The sequence below is a fragment of the Callorhinchus milii genome, unplaced genomic scaffold (genome assembly GCF_018977255.1).
Source record: "Callorhinchus milii isolate IMCB2004 unplaced genomic scaffold, IMCB_Cmil_1.0 Scaffold5, whole genome shotgun sequence".
Lineage (NCBI taxonomy): Eukaryota > Metazoa > Chordata > Chondrichthyes > Chimaeriformes > Callorhinchidae > Callorhinchus > Callorhinchus milii.
In genome coordinates, this window is record NW_024704746.1 from 60,672,905 (window position 1) to 60,698,647 (window position 25,743).

General features: G+C 40.9%; 1 protein-coding gene and 1 non-coding gene across 6 annotated transcripts in view; both read left to right on the top strand.

Moving 5' to 3' along the window:
• The window catches only part of LOC103177010 (voltage-dependent calcium channel subunit alpha-2/delta-1), a 418,878-nt gene that overhangs the window by 236,950 nt on the left and 156,185 nt on the right, over positions 1-25,743 (top strand). For all 5 annotated transcript variants that reach the window (XM_007890933.2, XM_007890935.2, XM_007890934.2 and 2 more), the window contains one exon: positions 24,224-24,355. In XM_007890933.2, the coding sequence (XP_007889124.1) occupies positions 24,224-24,355 (132 nt within the window). The remainder of the gene's footprint in view (positions 1-24,223; positions 24,356-25,743) is intronic.
• On the top strand, positions 20,923-20,994 carry trnav-uac. Its single transcript has one exon. It is a non-coding gene; the product is annotated as a tRNA-Val (tRNA).

Here is a 25,743-nt window from a genome sequence, read left to right on the forward strand (position 1 = left end):
CCAATTTATTATTGTTTTTGTTTTTTGGAGGGTCTTGACACAGTAACACTTTTGTTAGCCTTTTGAGATCAAATTACTGGGGTTGTGGGTTGATATTAATCCTATTTTTAAGCCTGGCATCCTGTTTTCTGATGTGTGCCAGAGGAACAGTGATAGATTACTGGGCCAGTGTTCATGTTATTTAAAAAACGAATAAGCTTGGCTCACTTGGTGGGATCCTTGACTCTAGGTCAGAAGAATATCAGAGGAGAAAGTACATCTGACTGAACCCCAACAACAACTTGAATCTATATAATTGCGTTTTGCCCATAAAATAAACAGTCAATTCACAATATATTCTGTGAAGCGTTTTGAGACAGCTCAAAGACATGATAAGGTGCAATATCAAATGCAAGATTATTAATATTGTTATAGCATAGCACCCTTCTTGCGAGGTAGTATCTTGGAGCACTGAGCTAGAATTCCCAAGTAAATCAGAGTGAGTCACTGCTATATTGGAAGATGATTTCCTCTTTCAGCAATAGATTTGTACCAGGGATGAATTGAAGCTGCATTTAACACCGCTCATTAACTTAGTACCTAGTGGGTGCCTGGAGGCTAGGGCTGATGGGAGCAGGACTCCAATCTGTCAAACAAGATGAGATGTTAAACAGAAGTCCTCTCTGTCTGTGCAGGTGGATGTTAAAGATCTTATGGTACATTTCAAAAAGAAAAGGGATTTTCATCTGGTGGTCTGGCCAGCAATTCTCCTATAAAGAAAATTGGTCATTGACTTCATGGCTGTTTGTGGGTCATTTGCTGTGTGCAGATTGACTGCTGTGTTTGTTTAGAAATACAGATTCACTACTCCTTACAGAAAAATAACTAGAATTTTGAGTTTCGGACTTTTTGACATGAGGCACTACCTCAAATACAAGGATTATTATGATTATAAATAAGCATTTAACACTTTTACAAACTATGGTTTGAAGCATGTTTTGCTGCTGCACTTTCAGCGTGGACTTTGCGATGGTAGTGGCGTTTTTCAAAAGTTAAATGCCTGAATATTAGTAACAGCAAGTTAAAATATTACTGCTTGATGCTTCGACTGCAGAATTGCTGTTACTGAGAGCCTGGAGCAGTGGCTAAGCCGTGAATGCATTGCAAGGTGGTAACTCAGTCAAATGATTCAGATATTATTGTGTGCTTGGAAATTGTATGAGTTGGAATCATTTACACAGTATTGCCTTTGTTAAACGGTGTCAACAATCCCTCAGACAAAATAGGTCATTCACTTCATGGCTGTTTGGGAGGTATTGCTGTGCACAAATAGACTGTCACACTTGTCTACAAAATAAAGTGACTATACATTACAGTAAATCTTGCAAAGCAAGACTTTTGAGGCATCTTCCTGACACGAAAGGCACTGTATCAAATGCAAAGTTTATTGTTTAGGATGATTTTTTTNCTCATTTTGGGAGAAAGCATCCGAATTTCCTGCTGATATTTGGAAGTGCTGGAGGACTTGCCCAGTTGACTACAGAAGAGTGTGGGGCTCCATAATGAATCCATTGCTGCACCAAGAAATATTAACAGGAAGTATTTGATTGGATTACAGAGAGATTACTCTGCTGCCCCATCTCCTATCCATTTCATTCAGTGGACCTGGCGGTATCTGGGTATCAGCAAAGTGTGCAAATTCAGTGCTTCAAAGGCAGATAGCGTTTATTACACAGTGATTTATGCGGCACCCTTGTGGGAATGAAGTGGGATTCCCAGGACACAGAGACTTGGAATTGTGGCAAAACAATACCCCAAACTAGAATACAATAGTAGTAATAATTCTTGTATTTGATATAGCACCTTTTACGTAAGTGGGATATCTCAAAGCACTTCACAGGATGTACTTTTCATGTAGAATCTAACCCCAGTTAATTTATTTTCATGTTTCCATCACGATTCAGCGCAATACTCTTCCTGGAGCGAGACCAAAGCCATACGAACGGCTGTGGTGCATCACGGGAACTCTCTTCATAAAACTTCCAGATGGAAGCGATTCTCTAATTATATATGTTGATTTATCCCAAAGTAGTTTGGTTTAAAGCTGTCAGCGACTCTTGGAGATCCTAGCAGTATTAAAATGGAAAACACTAGATATTAATTCCGCATGCACATTACTTATAATATTTGTTCATAAATAACGCATGCATTATTGTGATTATTCTTCATTAGTGGAGTCCTGCAGCTCAGTAGTTAGAGCACTCGCCTCGCAAGCGAGAGACCTGGGTTTAATCCTGGCAGGGCAAGTTTCCTTACTCCACATGCTTCTGTTTACCGAGCAGTAAGTAGGAACCCAGTTGTTAGTCGATTGGCAGATTGCTTTTCCGGGGATAATAATCCTTCAAAAAACACAATAGTAATTTGTTCACTCAATCCACAACTGTTTGTGAGACACTGCTGTACGCAATTCATTCTGCCCACAAATATACAGTCAATTCACTTTACAATATATTCTGTGAAATGCTTTGAGATGTCAAGAATAAGGCAGTATATCAAATGCAAGGATTATTATTATTTGCAGATTAACCAAGACATTCGGATGAGAGGGCTCAGGTTCAAGTTGCAAAGGGCAATTTCAGGGTGGGAGGTATATTTTTATATAGTGGATTTTATTATTATTATTCATTATTATTATCATCAAAGTTCAAGGCCGAAGGGCTTTCTTCATCCAAACCTCTTTTGTGAAAGAACAAAGGGTCGACATAGCAGCGCATAGCAGACATCTGATCAGCCCTGCTGCTGGTGACACTTGTTTTGATTTGAATAATTCAGAAGAATTGTACTGTGGTAAGCTCTCATCTGCTAAGCTGTTCACGCACTGTGGACCTATTTTTGGCAGACACTACCTGCATAGAGAAGAATGAGGTCCTTTGGGACCGAGTAGTGCTGAAGCTGTATTGTAGCTATGGATATTCCACAGTATTTATGCAAGGATTTGACGCTCAATAATGCAGAGTCAATCAGGCAACATTGGAACCACTGGTATTATTATGTATAGATTCCAGTCTGTCCCTACAAATAAACAAATATATTTAAAGAGACACCATCCTCAATATCTATAGTATTCAGCAGCTCTCTGAAAATAAGGAGTTCCATTTGGTTTTTTTAAAAAAAAGCAATTTGAAACCATTTTGCTTTGGAGTATTTGAATGGAGAGTTTGGGGAACAGAATTTTATTTAAAAAAAGACCAAATAAATAAACATTCTTTGCATTTGATACAGTGCATTCCATGTCAGGAGTTTGTCTCAATTCATCACAGGACATACTGTATATACATACCATCGGAGATCGTGCTTTCAGCTGCTACACCCCGAAACTCTGGCACACTCTCTCTCAATCCCTCCGCCTTGCCCCCCCCTCTCCCCTGTTTCAAGTCCCGCCTGAAGACCTTCCTGTTTGACCGACTGTGCTTACGGCCACCTCCCCACTCCCCCCATCTCAGAGTCAGGCTCTGCCACTGTTAAGCACTCTGAGACACAACCCTTGCAAGTCGTTTTTGTTGTGTTTGATACAGCAGTTTATCATGTCAGCGAGACGTTTCAAAGTGCTGTGGAGATGGAGGCCTCACGTAAAATAACTGTCCAGGTGCCAGTGGCTGAGGAATAGCCATTAGATAATTGGTGACTTATGGAATAGACTGCCATCTAGCTGAGTGAATAAGGACTTAATTCCAGCATTTAAATACAACTTTGAACACTCCTATCTCATCAGACGCAATTCACAAGATATAAGAAAAGGCAGGTCCATTTACATGCGTTCCTTGCCTCACTCCCGTCCTTTGCCGTATGTCTCCATCACAAAATTTGTTAACTGATTTTTAACCGATCCTGTTCCAGCTATTGCTCCTCTGAACGTTCCCTCATGTTTCCAGTGTCCCAGCAGGATTCCAGAGATGTAAGGTAGAGGATCTCTCAGCCTGGCTCAGTATTGGTACCACTTGTAGCTCCGAGACAGAATGTTGTGGGTTCAAATCACACATCTCATGCTGGGCTTTGAGCTCATTGCCTTTGCTAACACTCTGGGGGAGATGGAGTCCAGATAGGGGTTCCAGAGACGTAAGGTAGAAGATTTCTCAGCCTGGCTCAGTTGGCATCACTCTCACCTCTGTGTCAGATGATTGTGGCTGTTTTGCCCACAAAATACACAGTCAATCCACTTGACAATATATTCTGTGAAGCGCTTTGAGACGTCTCGATGACGTGATAAGGTGCTATATCAAATGCAAAGATTATTATATATTGCTATTATAATAGAAAATCAATCATTCACTTCATGGGTGCATGTGGGTCATTGTGCAAATTGGCCTCCGTGTTCACCTGCAAATACATGGTCATTTCACTTCAAAGTAAAAAAGTTGCGAAGTACTTTAAGATGTTTTGATGACATGCTATATCAAATGCAGGATTATTACTATTATCAGAATTCTATTGAGAATCATAATTTAGATCGCACCATGTCTAATTTCGACTCATTTTGCCTCAGGACCTCACTGCCTCGGTCTGCCCTTCTTGAAGCTCTGAAAACCCATACTACTCAGTGTATCCTCACTGCTTCTTGATTTATCTACTGATCTTTTCAAACTTGGCAGGTCCTGCCTGACTGGCTTTGATCCTTCACCCAAGTTATCAGTTCAGCAAACCTTTGTTGCGATTTCAGCTGTATTTCTGTAGAGATTATCAAACAGTATTTTTTTTGATGGCCATATTAATTTCTCATATCACAAGCATTTAATTTCATACCATTCAGTAATAGAATTTAAGGCATACCCTACCTTCTGGATGAGTGCATAATCTACAAAATCTGGCATGAATGTATGACTTGGTACATGTACTGAATACCAATGAGAAAAACACCTTTTGATCGGTTTGTGTACAATATAACAATACAGATTCATATTTATATAGTGCCTTTCAACACAAAAGGATTTCTCAAGGCACATAATAATCTTGACTTGACTTGGCATATGAGCTGGGGGTGGGAGCAGATAGGGTGGGGATGGAAAAGATGACCGAAAGAATGGTCAAAGAGGTAGACACTGGAAACATACCAAAAATAGAGGACCAAGAAGACAATGTTAGCGAGCAACTTAGGGAGATTAACATTAGTAAAGAGATGGTTCTAGGTAAATTGTCGGGTCTTAAAACCGATAAATCCCCTGGACCGGATGGCCTGCATCCGAGAGTTTTAAAGGAGGTGTCTACTGAGATAGTGGATGGCATGTCTATAATCTTCCAAAAGTCTGTGGATACTGGAAAAGTTCCCATTGATTGGAAGATTGCAAACGTAACTCCACTATTTAAGAAGGGTGGGAGAGAAAATAGGGAAAACTATAGACCAGTTAGTTTGACGTCAGTTGTAGGGAAAATTCTTGAGTCCTTAATAAAAGATGTAGTTATGGGATACCTGGAAGACCATAAAAAGATTAGGCAGAGTCAACATGGCTTTACAAAAGGGAAGTCATGCTTGACTAACCTTTTAGAATTTTTTGAGGATGTATCCAGCAGGTTGGATAAGGGGGAACCAGTAGATGTGGTATATTTGGATTTTAGGAAGGCATTTGACAAGGTGCCACACAAAAGGCAGTTACTCAAGATCAAGGCCCACGGGATTAATGGGAAGATATTAACATGGATAGAAGAGTGGCTGTCGGGTAGAAAGCAGAGAGTAGTGATAAACTGATCATTCTCGAATTGGCAGGATGTAACTAGTGGAGTGCCACAAGGATCAGTGCTTGGGCTTCAGCTATTTACCATTTACATCAATGATCTGGACGAGGACATTGAATGTAATGTGTCTAAATTCGCGGATGATACTAAACTAGGTAGCAGAGTGAGCTCTCAGGATGATGCAAAAAGATTGCAACAAGATATAGATAGGCGAGGGGAGTGGGCAAGTAGGTGGCAGATGGAATTCAATGTTAGCAAGTGTGAAATTATTCACCTAGGTAGCAAGAATAAAAGAACAGATTATTTTCTGGAAGGGGAGAAGTTAGATAGTGTTAGTATTCAAAGGGATTTGGGTGTCCTTGTACACCAGTCCCAAAAAGTTAGTTTGCAGGTGCAGCAAGCAACTAAGAAGGCGAACGGCATGTTAGCGTTCATTTCGAAAGGTTTAGAATATAAGAGTAGGGAAGTCTTGCTGCAACTGTATAGGGCTTTGGTGAGACCGCACCTGGAGTATTGTGTGCAGTTTTGGTCTCCTTATTTAAAAAAGGACATACTTGCCCGAGAGGGGGTGCAGCGTAGATTCACTCGGTTAGTTCCTGGGATGAGGGACTGACCTCTGAGGATAGGCTGAATAAACTAGGACTATATTCTCTAGAGTACAGAAGAATTAGGGGAGATCTTATTGAAACTTATAAGATTCTTAAAGGGCTGATAAAGTAGCCACAGAGGGACTGTTTCCCCTGGTAGGAGAATCTATAACCAGGGGTCACAGTCTTAAAATTAAGGGTCAGCCTCTTAGAACAGAGTTGAGGAAACATTTCTTCACTCAGAGGGTAGTGAACTTATGGAATTCACTACCCCAGAAGGCTGTAGATGCTCAGTCCTTGAACATTTTCAAGGCTGAGACTGATAGATTCTTGAAAAATAGAGGGATTAGGGGGTATGGAGATAGGGCAGGTAATCAGAGTTAGGTGAGAAGATCAGCCATGATCTTATTGAATGGCGGAACAGGTACGAAGGGCCGAATGGCCTACTCCTGCTCCTAATTATTATGTTCTTACGTTTTGAGATGGACCTTGAACGAGATGAAGGAGGTAGCGATTCAGGCGCCTCTGGGATGGAGTCCCAGAGAGTGTGGGCAGATAGAGGGGGCAGATAAGCTGAAAGCCTGAATGCTGATGGTGGGGTTGATGGGGGGAGAAGGGGGAGGAGGAGACATGAAGCAGGTGGATGCCACCTGAGTAAAGGGAGCGGCTGTGTCAATACGTCATGAGGAGCTCGCAGAGGTAGGGTGAGGCAAAATAATCTCACAATAATACGAATGAAAAATTGAATGAGATTTCAGAAGACAGACACCATCTAGAACATGACTCAAATAGTGAATATGTGGAGTCCTGTAGCTCAGTGGTTAGAGCACTCGCTTTGCAAGTGAGAGACCTGAGTTCAATTCCAGGCAGAGGGCGAAACCTTGGGCAAGTTTCCTTACTCCACACGCCTAATAATAATTCCTCCAAAACTAAAAACAATAATTAAATTGGTCATTTTCAATCTACGACTGTTTGTGGGACATTGCTGTGCGCAATTGGTTGCCGCGTTCGCCCACAAATATGCAGTCAATTCACTTTACAGTGTGTTCTGTGAAGCGCTTTGGGACGTCCTCCCGACGTGAAAAGCGCTATATCAAATGCAAGGATTATTATTATTATTATTATTATTATTATGTGTGGTATTTAAAAGATAAACCTCTTTGGATCAATAGGCTCAGGATTTTGGGGCTGTCAGGAGACATTTGAAGTACAATTGGGCTCACATTGGTTAAACAGTGCAGTCCCATTATAAATCCTCTACCTACGCAATGTTTGGGATCCATAAACTCCCAACCAGCATTATGTTTATGAATTTTGCGGCACTATCTGTGATTGGTGAATCGCAAATGTCAAGTCGGCAAAGATTAAAAAATACCAGCAAATGTTTTGGGAGAATAGATTTGTAATACAAGACTTTCATAACTACTGGAGTCCTGTAGCACAGTGATTAACGCGCTCACCTCGCAAGTGAGAGGACCAGTGTTCGATTCCTGGGCAAGCAAAACCTTAGGCAAGTTTCCTGACTCCACACGCCTCGGTTTACCTAGCAGTAAGTAGGAACCCTGTTGTTAGTCAATTGGATTGCGTTTTGGAGGTAATAATCCCTTAAAAAAATTGGTCACTCAATCCAAGACTGTTTGTGGGACACTGCTGTGCGCAATTGGCTGCCGTGTTGCGCCCACAAAATACAGTCAATTCACTTCACAGTATATTCTGTGAAGCGTTTTGAGACGTCTCGGAGACGTGATAAGGCATTTATCAAATGCAAGGATTATTATTATTGTTGTTGCAACGACGTGATAAGGTGCTATATCAAATGCAATGATTATTATTATGATTATTATAACCCTTTCAGCGCAAAGTTTCCTTTTGAATTTTAAGAGAATCTCAACCACTTGGTGTGTAATGAGATACAATTATTCTTTAAACCATGAGTTTCCAGGGTTGGGTGAATTAATTGGATGCAATGCATTAAGAATTTTTTGTGAAGTTCAAAAATATTAACAGATAATTAATGCTCAGAAACAGCCTAATACAATTATAATAATTTCACGTCGGGAAGGCATCTCAAAGCGCTTAACAGGATTTACTTGCAAAGCGTAGTGACTGTGTATTTTGAAAGTGAATGCTGCAGCTATTTTGTGCGTCCCATAAACAGTCACGGAATGAATAACCAATTTTACGCCCTTCAAAGATGACAAAAAAAGCGATGTTGTGGCTGGTGTTTTTTTAAGGTTAAAGCATAGTTAAGGAGTAAAAAGTATTATCCCATGTTTTGATGTTAGACACTGGAAGATGGAAGCAGGAAAAACAAATTGCAGATTCATTTCCAATGTCTTTCTGACAACCTTTGATCAGAGAAGCACACTTGCTGCTTCTCAGATTGAGCCCCGTTACTGTTGGCATCTGCTGTGGAAAAATTCCATATGGAAATGCAATAGGTATAAGGTGCATGCCAGGTCTCAGAGGTTTATTGAGAAATACATGAGGGGAAATGGCAACAGTTCAACAAGAAACATGGCAAAGATTCAAGAATCTGAACTTGTGCCAAGTTAAACAATAAACCATTGCAATTTAATCCAGCCAAGGTAGATAGGATAATTACGTTTTTCTTTCTCTCGCTCTCTCTTGCTCTGCGGTGCAAGGATCTTAAATTTAGTAAGTTTGGACAGCCTCAAGCCACTTCCCATTGGAAGTGAGTTGACAGCACAAAACTACCCTTAATTTGACACAAATTGCCAGTGTCACTCAGAGCTTACTATGTGGGAATGGAAATATTCCTTCAGCATCTTCGTAGGTGGTTTTTTTTTAACATTAAGGTATGTGGTTGAGGCAAAGGAGAGGACAGCTTTATTTTACATTTGATGCAGACGCTGGAAGCTGGTGAAAAAAACTGAAATCCTTCTTCGTGATGACACAAAAATTGCTCAACTAATTATTGCTGTCGTTCACAGCACCTTTGCACATTATGTATGCATATATGAGTAATTATTTTGCCCAGAAAATATACATTCAATTCACTTTATAGGATATTCTGTAAAGCACTTTGAGATGTCTCGAAGACGTGATAAGAAGCTATATCAAATTCTATAGCTGATGGAGCACGTGAGCCTGGGGGTTAGGGGAGGCAAGGAGCAGCTAAAGAGGGTGGCGGGGAGGGAAAAATGACTGAAAGTGCAATTAAAGGTATATCTTAAAACAGGCTTTAAAAGCAAAACTGCATTAATTAACGAACTAGCCCATTACTGCCAATTCTTTCCAATGTTAGGACTCCACCCTAAATCAGTACCACTGTATTATTATTAGAAGATATGAAAAGCACTATGTCAAATGCAAGGGTTATTTATTTATTATTATATGTTGTTGCTGCAGATTTCCAAATATAAATGCATATATAAATAGATATGTCTGAATATGGTGATGGGGTTCTGCATGTGTCAGTCACTCGGCTCAACATAAATAAATGTAAATTATGCTAGCATGTTAGCTGTACTCTCCTAAGATCTGCACACTGGGCACAAATTGAACTGGACATATTCTGTATGTTCGTGCAAGTGGTTAAGCTCAAATCCACACAATGTTTGCTAATTAGAATTGCTTCTTTTCTGTCTAGTGGGAGGTTTGATTGACATCTTGAAATCTGAGCTTCATACACAAATGCACTTGGCTGTTTCCTGCTGTGCATTTTTTAATGACTTTCATGTTAACTCAAGTCTGTGTGGCCTGAATTCGTTTTGATCAAGATGAATAATATGCATTATATATTCCTTGCATTTGATATAGCACTTCATCATGTTGTTGAGATGTCTCAAATTGCTTTACAGGATATACTGCAAAGTGCACATTAAGCAATACGGGACATTATGGGATTTAGTACATAGGTAGTCTGGAACATATGTGCATGTGATCGTCAGGAAGGTGGAAGGCAAACTAAATGGACCTTGGTGTTTTTTCATCTAGCATTTCTTATGTTCTTATGTTATGTAATACTTCTAAGTCTGGCATATCAAATCACAGAGCCTGTTTCTAGAAATATAGACATTGTCAGTTCTAACTTGTGGTGTTTCTTAGCCAGATTTTTTAATCAGGAATTCCTTTCAAACCACATGTGGAGCAGAGTTCCATTAGACTGACGGGAGTTTATTTCTGTTTATGAGAAGCTCCCATTTCTTGGGGTGTTGAATAAAGAATCCTGTCCAACAACAATAACAACTTGCACTTATATAGTGCCCTCCACGTAGTCTAGCTTCTCAGAGCACTTAACAGTGGCAGAACCTGACTTTGAGCTGGGGGGAGGTGGCTGTCAGCACTATCAAAGAGGAAAGTTTTCAGACAGGACTTGAAAGAGGGGAGAGAATAGACCAGAAATGCAATAAGGAGTAGTCCAGAAAACAGGGATTAGACGGGGGAGAAATGCAGAGCAGACTAAGTCGGTCTTGGAGTGCACGTGGGTAAACGCACGGAGTGTGACAAATAAAATTGGTGAGCTGCAGGCTCAAGTTGCCACATGGGGTTATTATGTCGTAGCAATAACGGAGACTTGGCTCAAACCAGGGCAGGAATGGGAGCTGAATATTTCTGGCTACAATGTATTCAGGAAGGATAGGGAGGAATAAAAAGGAGGGGATGTTGGCAATATTGATTAAAGACATGGTTACGGCTCTGGAAAGGGATGATGTGCTAGTGGGTCCAAAACCAGAATTTATTTGGTTAGAATTAAGGAGCAGAAAAGGAGCTGTTACTCTGTGTTGCACTCTATCGTGTTACTCTGAGCTACACTCTATAGTGTGCCCTATAGTATAGTGTACACTATAGACCATCAATTAGTAGGAAGGAGATAGACAAGCATATCTGCAAGCAGATTTCAGAAAGATGCAAAACCAGTAGAGTAGTGATAATGCGGGACTTCAATTATCCTAACATAGACTGGCAAAATAACAGTGTAAAGGGCAAAGAGGGGGAAGAATTCCTGAAATGGGTGCAAGATAACTATCTGGATCAGTATGTTTCCAGCCCAACGGGGAAGGAAGCAGTGCTGGATCTAGTTCCGGGGAATGAAGTGGGGCAGTTGGAGCAGGTTTCAGTAGGAGAGCATCTGGACAACAGTGATCACAACATCAATAGGTTTAGAGTACTTCTGGAAAGGAACAAGGAACAATCAAAGGTGAAGATACTCAACTGGAAGAGGACTAATTTCAGTGAGTTAAAAGGGACCTAGCCAAGGTGGACTGGAAAGAAAGACGGGCAATGGGAAGCTTTCAAGGAGCAGATAGCTCAGGGACAGAACAAATACATTCCCACAAACGGGAAACATAGGACATCCAAACCTTCCTGGATGACGAAGGAAATTGGGATTAAAATGAAACAGAAAGAGGAGGTTTATGATAAATGTCAGGTCCAAAATATAGAAGATAATCAAATAGAGTATAAAAAGTACAGAGGAGAACTGAAAAAGGAAATAAGAGGGGCAAAAAGTTTGTATGAGAAAAGATTGACTGGTAACAGAAAAGGGAACCCTAAGGTATTTTATCAGCATATAAATTATAAAAAGTTAGTCATCAAAGGTATGGCGGGCCCAATTAGGGACAAAAGAGGAAATCTTCTTGTGGATGCAGAGGGCATGGCTGACGTACTGAATCGGTACTTTGCAACTGTCTTCACAAAAGAAGAGGAGGCAGCCAATGCCACAGTATCAGAGGAGAGGGTAGAGAAATTGGATAGGATAAGAATAAACAGAGAAGAGGTACTAAAAAGGTTGACGGTGCTCAAGGTAAATAAGTCACCCGGTCCGTGATGTATCCTAGGTTATTGAGGGAAGTAATGGTGGAAATAGCAGAGGCTCTGGCCACAATCTTTCAATCCTCCTTGGACACTGGGGTGGTGCCAGAGACTGGAGGATTGGAAATGTTACTCCACTGTACAAAAAGGAGCAGAAGGATAAACCCGGGAACTACAGGCCAGTCAGCCAAATGTCAGTAGTGGAGAAACTTCTCAAGACTATAACCCGAGACAAAATAAATTTGAACTTAGAAAAATATGGTTTAATGCTAACATTAATAATCTTTGCATTTGATATAGCACTTTTCACGTCTTCTAGACGTCGCAAAGCGCTTCACAGAATATACTGTAAAGTGAATTGACTGTATATTTGTGGGCGAAACGCGGCAGCCAATTGCGCACAGCAGTGTCCCACAAACAGTCGTGACCAAATTATTTTTTTTTTTTTTCTTGATGGATTATTATCAGGCGTGTGGAGCAAGGAAACTTGCCCAAGGTTTCACCCTGCTGGGAATCGAACCCAGGTCTCTCGCTTGCAAGCGAGTGCTCTAACCACTGAGCTACAGGACTCCGACACGGATTTGTTAAAGGCAAATTGTGTCCAATAAACCTGATAGTTTTTTGATGAAGCAACGGTGAGGGTGGATGAAGGTAGCGTAGTTGATGTAGTTTATATGGATTTTCAAAAGGCGTTTGATAAAGTGCCACATAAGAGACTTGTAAGCAAAATAGAAGCCCACAGTATTAAAGGGGCAGTAGCAGCATGGATACAGAACTGGCTCGGAGACATAAAGCAGAGTGGTGGTGAACGGTTGTTTTTCTGACTGGAGGTAAGTGTGCAGTGGTGTCCCCCAGGGGTTGGTATTGGGACCACTGCTCTTTTGATCTATATAAATGACTTGGACTTGTGTATAGGGATTACAATTTACAAATTTGCAGATGATACTAAGCTAGGAAGAGTATTAAATGGTGAGGTGGATAGTAGCAGACTGTAAGAGGATATAGACAAACTGGTAAAATGCGCAGACATGTGCAGATGAAGTTTAATGTGGAGAAATGCGAAAAATGCTTTTTGAGAGGAAGAATGAGGAGAGGCAATATAAGCTGATGGTACAATCTTAAAAGGGGTGAAGGAACAGAGAGACCTGGGGGTTCATATAAGTAAATCTTTGAAGGTTGCAGAACAGGTAGATAAAGCTGTTTAAAAAGCATATGGGATACTAGGAGTACTGTAGCTCAGTGGTTAGAGCACTCGCTTTGCAAGCGAGAGACCTGAGTTCAATTCCAGGCAGAGAGCGAAACCTTGGGCAAGTTTCCTTACCCAACAGAGCCTAATAATAATCCCTCCAAAACCCAAAAACAATAATAAATTGGTCATTTTCAATCTACGACTGTTTGTGGGACATTGCTGTGCGCAATTGGCTGCCGCGTTCGCCCACAAATATACAGTTAATTCACTTTACAGTGTGTTCTGTGAAGCTGTGAAGCGCTTTGGGACGTCTTCCCGACGTGAAAAGCGCTATATCAAATGCAAGGATTATTATTAGGCTTTATTATTATGAACCTTTATAAAACACTGGTTAGGCCTCAGCTCGAGTACTGTGTTCAGTTCTGGGCACTACACTTTAGGAAGGGTGTCAAGGCATTGGAGAGGGTGCAAAGGAGATTGACCATGATAGTACCAGGAATGGGGGACTTCTGTTATCAGGAGAGGATAGAGAAGCGAGGATTATTCTCCATGGAGCAGAGAAGGTTAAGAGGAGACTTAATAGAAGTTTTCAAAATTATGAGGGAATTCGATAAGGTGAACAAGGAGAAACTATTTCCACTGGTGGGTGGGGTCGGTAACCCGAGGACCAGTTTTAAAGAAGTTGTTAAAAGAAACAGAGATGAGGAGAAATGTTTTCACACAGTGAATTATTCGGATGTGGAATGCATTGCCTGAAAGGATGGTGGAAGCTGATTCGGTAACAACTTTTAAGAGAGAAGTAGATAATTATTTGGGGAGGACAAGTTTGCAGGGCTATGAGGAGAGAGCGGGGGAGTGGGATTGATTTGGCCGGTTCTTTTCAAAGAGCCAGCACAGACTCGATGGGCCGAATGATCTCCTTCTGTGCTGAATAATTCTATGATTCTGTGAAATATCCTACTTTAGATAGTTCAATGTAACTATGTGCTAATGTGAAACAAAGCTTTCTGCATTAAGCAGAAATTCAAAGGATTATTAATCCACCTTCCCGAGATCTGGCACAACTGGGTTCTTTGTCAAAGTTTTGTTCTTTATCAGTTTTGTTCTTTTTTTTATTCAGTTTTGTTCAGTTTTTTTCTTTGTCTAACTTGGGGGTTGGATGATGCATAGAGAAGGCCATTGATGTAGAGAAGGAACAAAGTGAGAGAAAAATAAAGCACTGAGGGGAAACCCTGAGTTGATGGAAAGAATCAGAAGATATTCAACGACAGAACAGATAGAGTGATTTAGGAGGAAACTGGATAGCCACGAGCATTGCTTTGGTGGGAGGTTAAGACGATAACTTGTTTAGAACTGCCTGATACCAGACTTGTCAAAAAGTTTGAAGATGTTCCAACGAATCACTAAAATGTTCAAAATTGGACTTCCAAAGTTATGTAACATAGACTGGAAATTCACCAACACGGGCAATGAACCATACACACAATTATAGGTTAGGCAAGAGCTTTTGAGGTAATGGATAATTTGATAGCTGACTAATTGATAATTGTGATCCTCACTTTACAAAGTACAAAAGCAAAAATAAAATAGAAATAAGATAAAATATATAGGTTTTCTTAGGCGATACCGAATCAACATGCTGGGCAGGGATATGTGATACCGAATCAACAAGCTGAAATTGCTGTTATACCTTTGACAATGTCATCTTCCAATGGGATTTTCCCATTATAATTGTGCATTGCCAAAGCCATTATGTGAAATGCCAAGCTGAATTTCAGCCCAGAGGTATTTAAGGAGAAGGGAACAAGTTCTGCAAGGCTGATTCATGACAGTGTTTTAGTTCTGTTGAACTTGGCCTGTAATTACACTATTAGTTTGCATTTTTATTCATTTAATTCTCAGAACTTTTCATAAGTCATGCAGCTGTGCTTAACAATTTTGAGCCAATAATATTGCCCTGAAGTATGAATTTCTCCCCGTGACATTTACACATCACTGGAAAAATATATGTGAGCATGTTTCCTGCCTTTCCTTCAATTATTGAGCCAATGTGGGGGCTAATTAGATATGGTATATTCATGATAAAATAGCAGATGGTGGAATCTAATATGCAACAAAGTCTAATGAAATTAATAAGGGATCACAATGTGCATCACACTGACTTTCAGAACTGAGTTCTGACTTAATCTAATTTCGGGGTAGAGTTTGCGTGTGTGTTCTTGTCACTGACTGTGTGTGTGTGTGCACGTGTGTCTGCTTAATGACCAGTAATCAGTATATCTGACCAAATTGGTAGAACTCTCACCTCTGAATTATTAAGTGTAGGCTTAATAATAAGTTGTAGCCAAGTTGAGACTTTGTATTCACAGTCTACCCTGACTCTCCAATGCAGTGTGGGGGAATGCTTCATTGTCAGAGATGTTGTCCTTTAGATGAGACACTCACCCAAGATCTGCCTGCCTGTTCAGATAGACATGAAAGATCCCATGGCATGACTCGAAATTACACCCATTCCCCTGGCCAACAATCCCCCAAATAAAATTGATCATTCACTACATGGGCATTTGTGAGATATTGCTGTTTGCAAATTGGCTGCCCCATTTGCCTACAAATACAAGGTCATTATAATTATAGTACATCCTGTGCTCTACAGCACAATTGCATTGGTAGGCTTGTGAACAAATCTTCACTCATTCACAGGCAGGTCTATCTGAAGTTCACATGTATTAAGATAGTAATAGTTCTGTAGGTGTTGACAGCCACTGGGCAAGACACAAACTACTTTCCCTAATTGAGGAGTGATCTGGGTGGGCAATGCAATGCTGTCTGTGTGTTCTCAGTATCCTAAGAGGCATTCCATAACTTAACGCAGCACAGTTGAAGCATAACTACTTGCTGACTGTTCGGTATGCCCTCTGCACTCTTTGTTTGAACATTGATAGCATTCTGCACAACTCTGCCCAGCATTTTCCCCACCATTACTCATACAGGTCAGCTTATACGTCAAAGTATAATGTGAACAGACATGTTTCCATAGAAGGCTTAATTCTCAGCCATTCTTAAAAGACAAATATTGTTATAAGACTGAAGGTAAAGAGCTGTTTTGGAGGCTAGATTTTTTTTAGAAAGGGAAATTTAAAATTACAAGGTGGCAGCACCGCAATGCTGAAATGCCTGGAGGGAGACACCATTCACCAACAGTACAATCCCATTAAATACTGGATAAATTCTGTACCTTGGAATTTACCTGTAGCTTGGAATCTTGTAGCATAGTGTTTAGAGCACTTGTCTCACAAGCGAGAGGACCCGGAATTGATTCCCGGGCAGGGCGAGACCTTTGATTCCCAGGCAGGGCGAAATCCAAGTTTCCTTACTCCATACTCCTCTATTCATCTAGCAGTAAATAGGAACCTGGCTGTTAGTCAATTGGTGGATAATAAAAATAATAATAATTTGGTCACGCAATCCATGACACTGTGTTTGTGGGACACTGCTGTGCGCAATTGGCTGCTGCATTTCACCCAAAATATATACAGGCAAGTCACTTTACTATATATTCTATGAAGTGCTTAGAGACATCTCGCTGAAGTGATAAGATGCTGTATCAAATGCAAGGAATATATATATTACATTTATGTGTATACCTTGAGATAATTGAGGGTGTTAGCTTGATTGAGTCACTAGCACCTTTTTTTGCCTTATAGTCAGAAGGTTATGGGTTTAAGCCCAGCGTCAGGACTTTGAGCTCATAGTTAGCCCAGGCTGATGGTCCAGTGCAAAGCTGGGGGAGAATTGCATTGTCAGAAGTTAGGTCCTTTGTTTGAGATGTTAAAGCCAAGGTCCTGTCTGCCTGTGCAAGTTACAGATCACTGACTCTATTTCAAAAGAAAAGTAGAGCTCCTCCCAGTTTCCTGGCCAACAATCCTCCAGATAAATTGATCATTCACTTCCTGGCTGTTTGTGGGACCCTGCTGTACCCTAAATTGGCTGCCGGTCACTACACTTGGCAGTAATTGTCTCTGAAGCAGTTTGAAACACTTTAACTTCAATGGTGTGGTTATCAAATGCTGGAATTATTTTTATTATTCCTACAAATTTCTCCCACATTAAACAAAATGTATTTTACAGCATGCAAAGTCTTAAAGGTAGGTGCAGCTTATTTTGCACATGTCTTGATCCTTTTATCTTCTTATTCTGACATTCTATTTCAAAAAATGATATGTTTCAGGGTAGTCAGGAGTATGTCAAAATAAAATAGAGAGAGAGCAGCTTTTTTCTCATAGACTGGGTGCCATATTGTCGAATATCCAAGTAGTTCTGAGGGAAAATAGGCAAAGATTATGCAGTTAGAGATTCGCTTTACATGTAAGCTTGCTAATTGGACAGTTTCAGTGGTTACGTAAGGTAACAGAGATATTGCTGTCATGTTTCCATCCTTCGGATTCACCTGGATAATCTTCTAGTTTCCTTTACCAGTCTGAGCTGTCAATATTCAGTCGTGCTTCAAAGCAGCGAAGACAGCGACGTGTGTTGCAGGGTTGCAACAATTAAATGAAATGAATTATAAATGCCAGCACAGAAACCAAGATGCTTTGCTAACCCACAGAATTGTTACTCACTTATACCTAAAGTTTATCTTTCTATCATATGCTATGCTAAATGCATTAGAAACCCATTTTGCAGTTTAAGCTGGTTAAACTCCATTCTAATCCCCACTCTGGGGTCACTAAGCCTTGGCTCATGCCAACCTGTTCCCGATGCTTTCCAGAATTATGCAAGCAGTGTGCATCCCTCCAAATAGAGAGTACCAAAGATGGGGAAATTGCATAGGTGGCATTCTTATTTGAAATTCTGTCTGGTTTGGGCACTCTCGAGACACCCTTGATAAGGTTAGTTTGCTTATAGAAACATAGAAACCAGAGTAGGCTATTCAGCCCCTCAAGCCTGTTCCGCCATTCTATAAGATCATGGCTGATCTGTACCTCAAGTCCAATTACTCGCCCTTGCCCATATCCCTCGATACCCTGACCTAACAAATATCTATCCGCCTCAGTCTTGAAAATGTGAATGGATCCAGCATCCACTGCCTTTTGTGGGAGAGAGTCCCAGATTTATAAATTGAATGCTCAGTAGACTCCCTGTGAGTTTCAGCTTCACATGTGCCGGCCGCATTTCCATATGCTACAAATGGCCTTCCTGTGGTTTGTCAGGTCACCACCGACGTCACATGCAAAGCGCAAAGGCAGTGACATTGGCAGTGACCTGAAGATCTGGAAGTCGGACTTATTTTAGCATGGAAAGTTTCCACAGCATCATGCGTCATGCACAGAACACAGGAAGCGATGTCAGCACACGACCAAATAACATGAAAGTCGGCCTCATTCAGCATCCCTGCAGCAGAATCCTCAACCCCACAGCAATCTCACACACACACAGAGGCATTTCCCGGCTGCATCCACCTTGTGCAGCATTCCCGCATATAGCCATCTGTGTGCAGGGTTCTATGAACATAAGAACATAAGAAATGCTAGATGAAAAAAAGACCAAGGTCCATCTACTTCACATTCCTCCTTCCTGGCAGTCGCTTGCACATATGTCCTGAACTGCCTATGTGCTATATCCCATAATGTTTTTTCCTAAAAGAAAACTATCTAATCTGTTTTCTGATTAAATGAACTGTCTAATAAAGTCGGTGAAAGAATGTCAGACTAGTCATCAGGTGATGTGATCTGGGATTGGCACTGGTTCCTGAGAAACACTACTCCAGTGTTCAAATCAAAACGCATCAAAATGCAACAGCTGAGAACCTCAAACGTAGGGTTGGATCCACTGGGGAACCTTAGAGTTCAACCTGCTGGGAGGAATTCACAAGGTCATGAGATCACTATAATAATAATAATCCTTGTATTTGATATAGTGCCTTATCACATCTTTGAGACGTCTCAAAGCGCTTCACAAGGTTATATTGTAAAGTGGTTTGACTGGATTTTGTGGGCGAAATGCAGCAGCCAATTGAGCACAGCTGTGGTTCCACAAACAGTCATGGATTAAGTGACCACATTATTGATTTATTTATTGAATGGATTATTACCCCAGAAAGCAATAATAATCTTAAGAATTTTGGTGAAGGAGGCCATTTGGCTCATCTGATCTCATCCCTCCAGAATCCAATATAAGTTGCCCACAAAATAAGGTCAATCCACTTTACAATATATTCTGTGAAGTACTTTGAGATGTCTCCACGATAAGATAAGGCACTATATCAAATGCAAGGAATACTATATAATTATTATATGATTTACATTTATATAATACATCAGGAGAATGTCCCAAAGTATATAAATACCCATCCTACCAACCTCCCATCACTGCATCAACCTTATTTTTAAATGAGTCAATGTCCTGGCCTCAACCTTCCCTTCCTGGCAATGTGTTCCAGTCGATAGTTAACCTCTGAGTAAAAAACATGTCCTGGTATTTGTCCTGAAATTGCCCTTTTACATCTCTAATAAACGACTGACTGAGCCACATCAAATGAAGTCTTAAAGACTCCAGCACAGAGCTGTGAGAACAGTCAGGATAAATCATCCACCGTCTAGCCTTCCACACTGCTTCGAAGCCATTTCTACCCAAATGCTGTATTGATTGCAATTTTATTACAAAATTGAAATTGTTCTTGTCAGGCCTTTCCAATTTTGTGTCATTTGCTGGTGATAAAAGCGTGGAGATGCATATCTGAGGGAAACTGTCGGAAAGAGTAATGTCGCCCATTGTGAGATGAAGTATTTCAATTTCTTTTGCTGTGTCACACTGATATTAACAAATTGATTTATATCAGAAGAGAGCTGAACTCCTTCATTGGGGCCAAGCAGATGGCTGGGAGCACAGTGCAGTTTTAGTAATGAACAAGTGTTTGGCAATTGCTTCTTTCACATATAGTTTAGGCAAGTGCAATCAACACGTTCCCTATATCTGTACAGCAGCACCTTCCTTTTTCCTTCTTACTGAGCATTTAGCTTGTTACATGCTTTGACCAGGCAAAGGCAGAATGACCTGATAATAGGTTCCCTGTGAATTGTGGTCGAGACTGATTCAAACTGAATGCTTTGAGTTTTGAAGAACTATATCAGTGGTGGCCAGCCCGTGGGCCAAAAAAGGCCCACGTGGGCATCAAGAAGTGATGTCTGTGTTAAATTAATATTTTGTTTCCAGTAGCTACTGAGGGAAACTGTAAGCGGTATTTATGGTGTGGCCATGAATCAAGAAATAATCATAAAAAATTTGGTTGTCTGACTATGTCGCTGGGCTACATTGCTGGCTCAGTATAAAAGGAAGAAAGAACCTTGTCTTTATGGCAATTCTTCGCATTACAGTGATAACATTAATTATTATTAGCAACTGCTTTTGAGGGCAGTCGCAGCAGACATTGGAACAGTAAGATTTCACAAATAACCCTAAGGTGAATGACTTATTGTTACATTAACCTGTTAATCAGCTTAATACATATTAATTTGCATTTATGTAGCACAGTTTGTATAAGATAAATATCCCAAAGTACTGTACAAAAAGGATTAGAAATAAGATGTGAAAGGCTGTTAAAGTATGATAGGCTGTTCCCACTTGTTGGTGAGTCTGAAACTCGTGTGTGTCCAGTATATATGGAGTCCTGTAGCTCAGTGGTTAGAGCACTCGCTTTACAAGCGAGAGACCTGAGTTCAATTCCAGGCAGGGCGAAACCGTGGGCAAGCTTCCTTACTCTATGCGCCTAATAATAATCCCTCCAAAACAAAAAACAATAATAAAATTGGTCATTTTCAATCTACGACTGTTTGTGGGACATTGCTGTATGCAATTGGCTGCCGCGTTCGCCCACAAATATACAGTCAATTCACTTTACAGTATATTCTATGAAGCGCTTTGGGACGTCTAGAAGATGTGAAAAGCGCTATATCAAATGCAAGGATTATTATTATTATATAGTATAGTATACATAGGGGACACAAGTATAAGAGAGTGTCTAAAAGGATCTAAAATAGAATTTAGGAGGAACTAATTGAAGCACAGGGTGGTGAGGTTGTAAAACTCGTTGCTTGAAGTGGCGGTTGAAACAGGTATTTAGATCCATTCAAGAGGAAGCTCGTAGGACTTCACATTAGAAAGAGGGGAATAGAAGTATATGGGAGGGAGCAAAGAATGGATGGAGACTCATGTGGAGTATAAACCAAGGCACAAACTGGTTGGGTCAATTGTTTTTTGTGCTGTAAGTTCTCTATGAAGTGTTAACAGATTAAAAACCCCAGCTAGTCGGACCAATGGGGGGTTTTGGGGGAGATCTGGGATTTCTAGCTAAGTGTAATTACAATGCTGGTACTGACATATACCGGCGTTTTTCAGTGTAGGCTTTCTTCAGTGCCAAAACAATGCCAGTAAACTGACCGCTACTGACATTGTAATTGTCTGATTCCCGCGAGCAGAAGATAGCGGATTAGCCACCAAATGAGTCAAAATTGATATCCCTGGCCACTAAATGCCAGCAAGGACGGTGAGGAGGTGTCGTACCCACTACGACAGTGGGCTGGTGGGAGTCTATAGGTGTGTGGTCCTGCGCAAAGTTTTTTAAATGTCTTCCGTTTTGGGCCAGGTCTGGCTCGGTATGAATTCCAGACACCCAGAGTGCGATAAGCTGGCAGTTTACTGTATGGTTAATACAGGCAACATTGAGTGACAGGTGGCCAAGACGCAAAGAGAAATTCGCTTCTCTTTTCAGACAGACAGGACCTCAGTTTAATGCTTTTTCTGAAAGAGTACATCTATGACACTGCAGGATTCCCCCAGTGCTCCACCGGAGTCACCCCATGAAAACCTTGTAGTCTGTGTTTGCTACCTGTCGTGTTTGCAGCAGTGTCGGGGTGGGGGGATTAATCAAAAAGCAACATTGTCCATGATCTGGTGCTCTGTGCAGCATTTTGATTGGAGCCCACAGTCTCAGATTGGGAAAGCTGAAGGAAGGTGAACTACAACAACAACAACTTGTATTTATAGAGCTCCCTTCACGCCGGGCTGTCAGGTATTTGCATACAGACTGGAAGGGGAACCTAGAGGACAATAATCCCAGGATGTGCTCATGCACTTTGTGGCATCTGACTCGAGTAACATTGATAGAAGCATCGGGCTGACCTTCCTATTCTCTGAATCGGAAAATACAGCACAACATCAGATGTGGAATTCAAAGGGGGGAGTGTGGGGGGGGGGGGGAGGCAGGAAAATTAATATAATACAAGTATGATATGAAAACCATTCTCTTTGTGCAGCTTGATTTTCGTGTTTCATCTCTTTTGCCTGTTCCAGCTGCTGCTGCCAAAATAGCAGTGGAAGAATTTCATGATTTTACAGATGCCATCGCACAGATTTCCAATGTAATCCTCTTGGATTACAACAGTCACATCAATAGAAAAAGTGAAAATGAAAGCGGCAAAGCCAAGTCTGCAGATCAAGCACGGCTAAAGCTCCAGTCCGTGCAATCAAAGATTTTCAAGGCTAGCCACGAGTCACTGGCACCACAGCATTGGGTATCAGTGTGTTATCATTCGCAGGCAATGCTTTCATTCTGAGCAGCAGAAACGCTTCAAAAGATAAGACGTTTGCAAAGGGATAGTGTTGATTCCAACTTGCGAAATATGATGAAGTGCCTCAATGCATACTATCCCCAGCATCTGGCTTCCAAGCATTGCAGTTTGGAGCACCCAAGATGATGGTTTTGCTATTAAGTTAAAAGTAGCATCAGTGTGCTTTGCTGACCTTGCTAGCAACATAACAACTCAACGAAGACCATGATTTAATCCAGAGATGAAGTCCAAGCACAATATGTATGGTTGAGGCAGGATCCATATACTCTTTCAAGAGGGATGTAGGTAGATATCGTCAGAATAATTTGCAGGTATATAGAAAAAATGGGTAGGTAAATGGATCTGAACAGATTGCTTTTTCAGAGCCAGCACAGACATGATGGTCAGATTGGCCTGATGTGCTGTAAAGATCTTTGGTTATTTGGGGGAAAACATCATGAATGCTTATTTTCTGCTTGATGTGTGTTTGTTCTCTCTCTCTCTCTAGAGTTAGTAAAGCTGCTAGAGATGTCTTTAGAGACGCAAAGCACATATTCAAGAACTATGAACTCTTCAGCCTGCCAGATAATGAATCAAAAGTTAGCTGCAATACGGATTTGTTTCTTAAGGAATTCATACTCCTATTTGTTTTTTATGGCTAAATAAGTACATTTGTCTGTGATTCACTGATTTTATTGCTACATATTTGCATATTTTGCAAAGACATTGATTATCCCCACCTCATTGATGCTGCTGGAGTGATTTAGTCATTGCTTGTGGTGATTCCCAGCAGGTTTTATATTGCCCAATCTGAATCGTTTCAGCTCAAGGCCATGGAGAGTCACAAGCTCTACCGACTAACGCTGAATAGAGTTTAGGTTTTTTACATGATAATAATCTTTACATTTAGTTTTGTGCCTTTAATGTCAAGGAGGATGTCTGAAAAAGTTTGATGAAGCTGGGTGGGCACCCAGTGTGTGGGGTGGGGGGTGTGGGGGAGAGAGAGGAAAGGTGCCCGAAAGCACAGTTAAACTGTCACGCTTTGAGATGTGCCTAGAATGAGGGAGAGAATCAGAGGGAGACTTGCCAGAGGAAGTGCCAAGAACAGTGTGTTTTGTGGGCAAACCCTGCAGTCAATTTGCACACTGCAATGTCCCACAGACAGTGATGAAGTGAATAACCAATGCATGCCCAGCCTGCTGGTGTGAAGCACCTTGAGACAGGAAAGACACTATATCAATGTAAATTGTATTGTATGGATTTACTTATGGCTATAAGCATATGTATATCTAGGTGATTGAAGCTCCAACCCCTATTACAGGTAGCTGGTAATTAACCAGGTGTTCCTTCCTTTACAGCAACCATTGTTCTGAATGAGCTGAATTGGACTGCAGCGCTGGACAATGTCTTCAAGAAAAACAAAGAGGAAGACCCCACATTATTATGGCAGGTTTTTGGGAGTGCAACTGGCTTGGCGAGGTATTATCCAGGTAAATTAAAGCTTGGCATGGTTTTTAACTAATACAAATATTAATTATAATCCTTAACAGTCATTGTAATAATTACAATACTCCGTAAATTTCATACAAGGGCACATCACAAAGTGCTTTTCAGGATGTTCTGTGAAGTGTAGTGAAGTGTGTATTTTGCGAGCGAACACAGCAGCCGATTTGCGCACAGCAATGCCCCATAACAAATGCACATTGGTGGGCTTGGTACAAAGATGCAGGGAAAGATAAGACTGTTACCGTTAGTTTGTCTGAAGCCTACATCTCTGTAAAACTCAGATAGAATTCTCTGAAATTATTTATCTCCCAAATCCTGAACTGTAATGTCAGCTCACGGATCATTCAATTCTAGGAAAACGCGGGGCTTGGTATGAATGTAAAGTAGGATTGTGTCCACCTTCTCTTGACTTGAATTCTGCTATCTGAGAATTAAGGTGTCAGCCTGGCCCGGCTGGGAACACACTCCCCTCTGAATCAGAATGTGTTGGGTTTGAGTCCTATGTCGGGACTTTGAGCTCACAGTCCAGGCTGACACTTGAATCCACTGTTGGGGGTGTGTTGTGTCGTCAGAGGTGTTGCCCTTCAGATGAGATGTGAAATCGAGACCTCATTTGCCTGTTGAAGTGGACGATAATAATCCCATGGCACTACTTGAAAAGAATAGGGAGTTTCTCCCGGTGTTCCTGACCAACAGTCCCGCAGATAACATTGATCACTCACTTCATGGTTGTTTGCGGGACATTACTGTGCGCAAATTGACTGCGGTGTTCGCCTAAAAAATACACAGTGACTACATTCTAAGGTACATCCTGCGAAGCACTTTGAGACGTTCTCCTGAAATGAAAGACACTCACGTTCGCCTACAAACTACACATACAAATACAGTAATTCCTCTGAAGCTCTTTGAGATTTCTTGATGATGTGTGATACGGTTCTATATCAAATCCAAAGATTATTATTAAAGACACATTGCATCAGGTTCTTTTTCCCCAGTAATCCAGTCTGATCTGTTCAATTGCATCGCTAGTTGTGGATCAGATTTTGTTTTTCCTGATTGTAATGCAGATTTGCTCAGATAAGCGCATTACAGAATTAAGCTGCTTTTCACATAGCTTTTGCTTTCATATTCTGATCTATTGTTGTGGAACATTCATTTTGCTCTCTTAGTAAATACAACTATAACGATTTATATCTATGCACAACTGCACAAATTATCATGCTACTTAAATCATATTATGGAAATGGGTGCAGACACCATTCCCCAGTCAATGTTTTGAGTCTTATGTGCATTGTATAAGTGATGAGAAACAAAAGTTTATTGTGAAACAAAGTACAAAGTCATCTTTGTAAGCAAGGTAGCCATGGGAGGG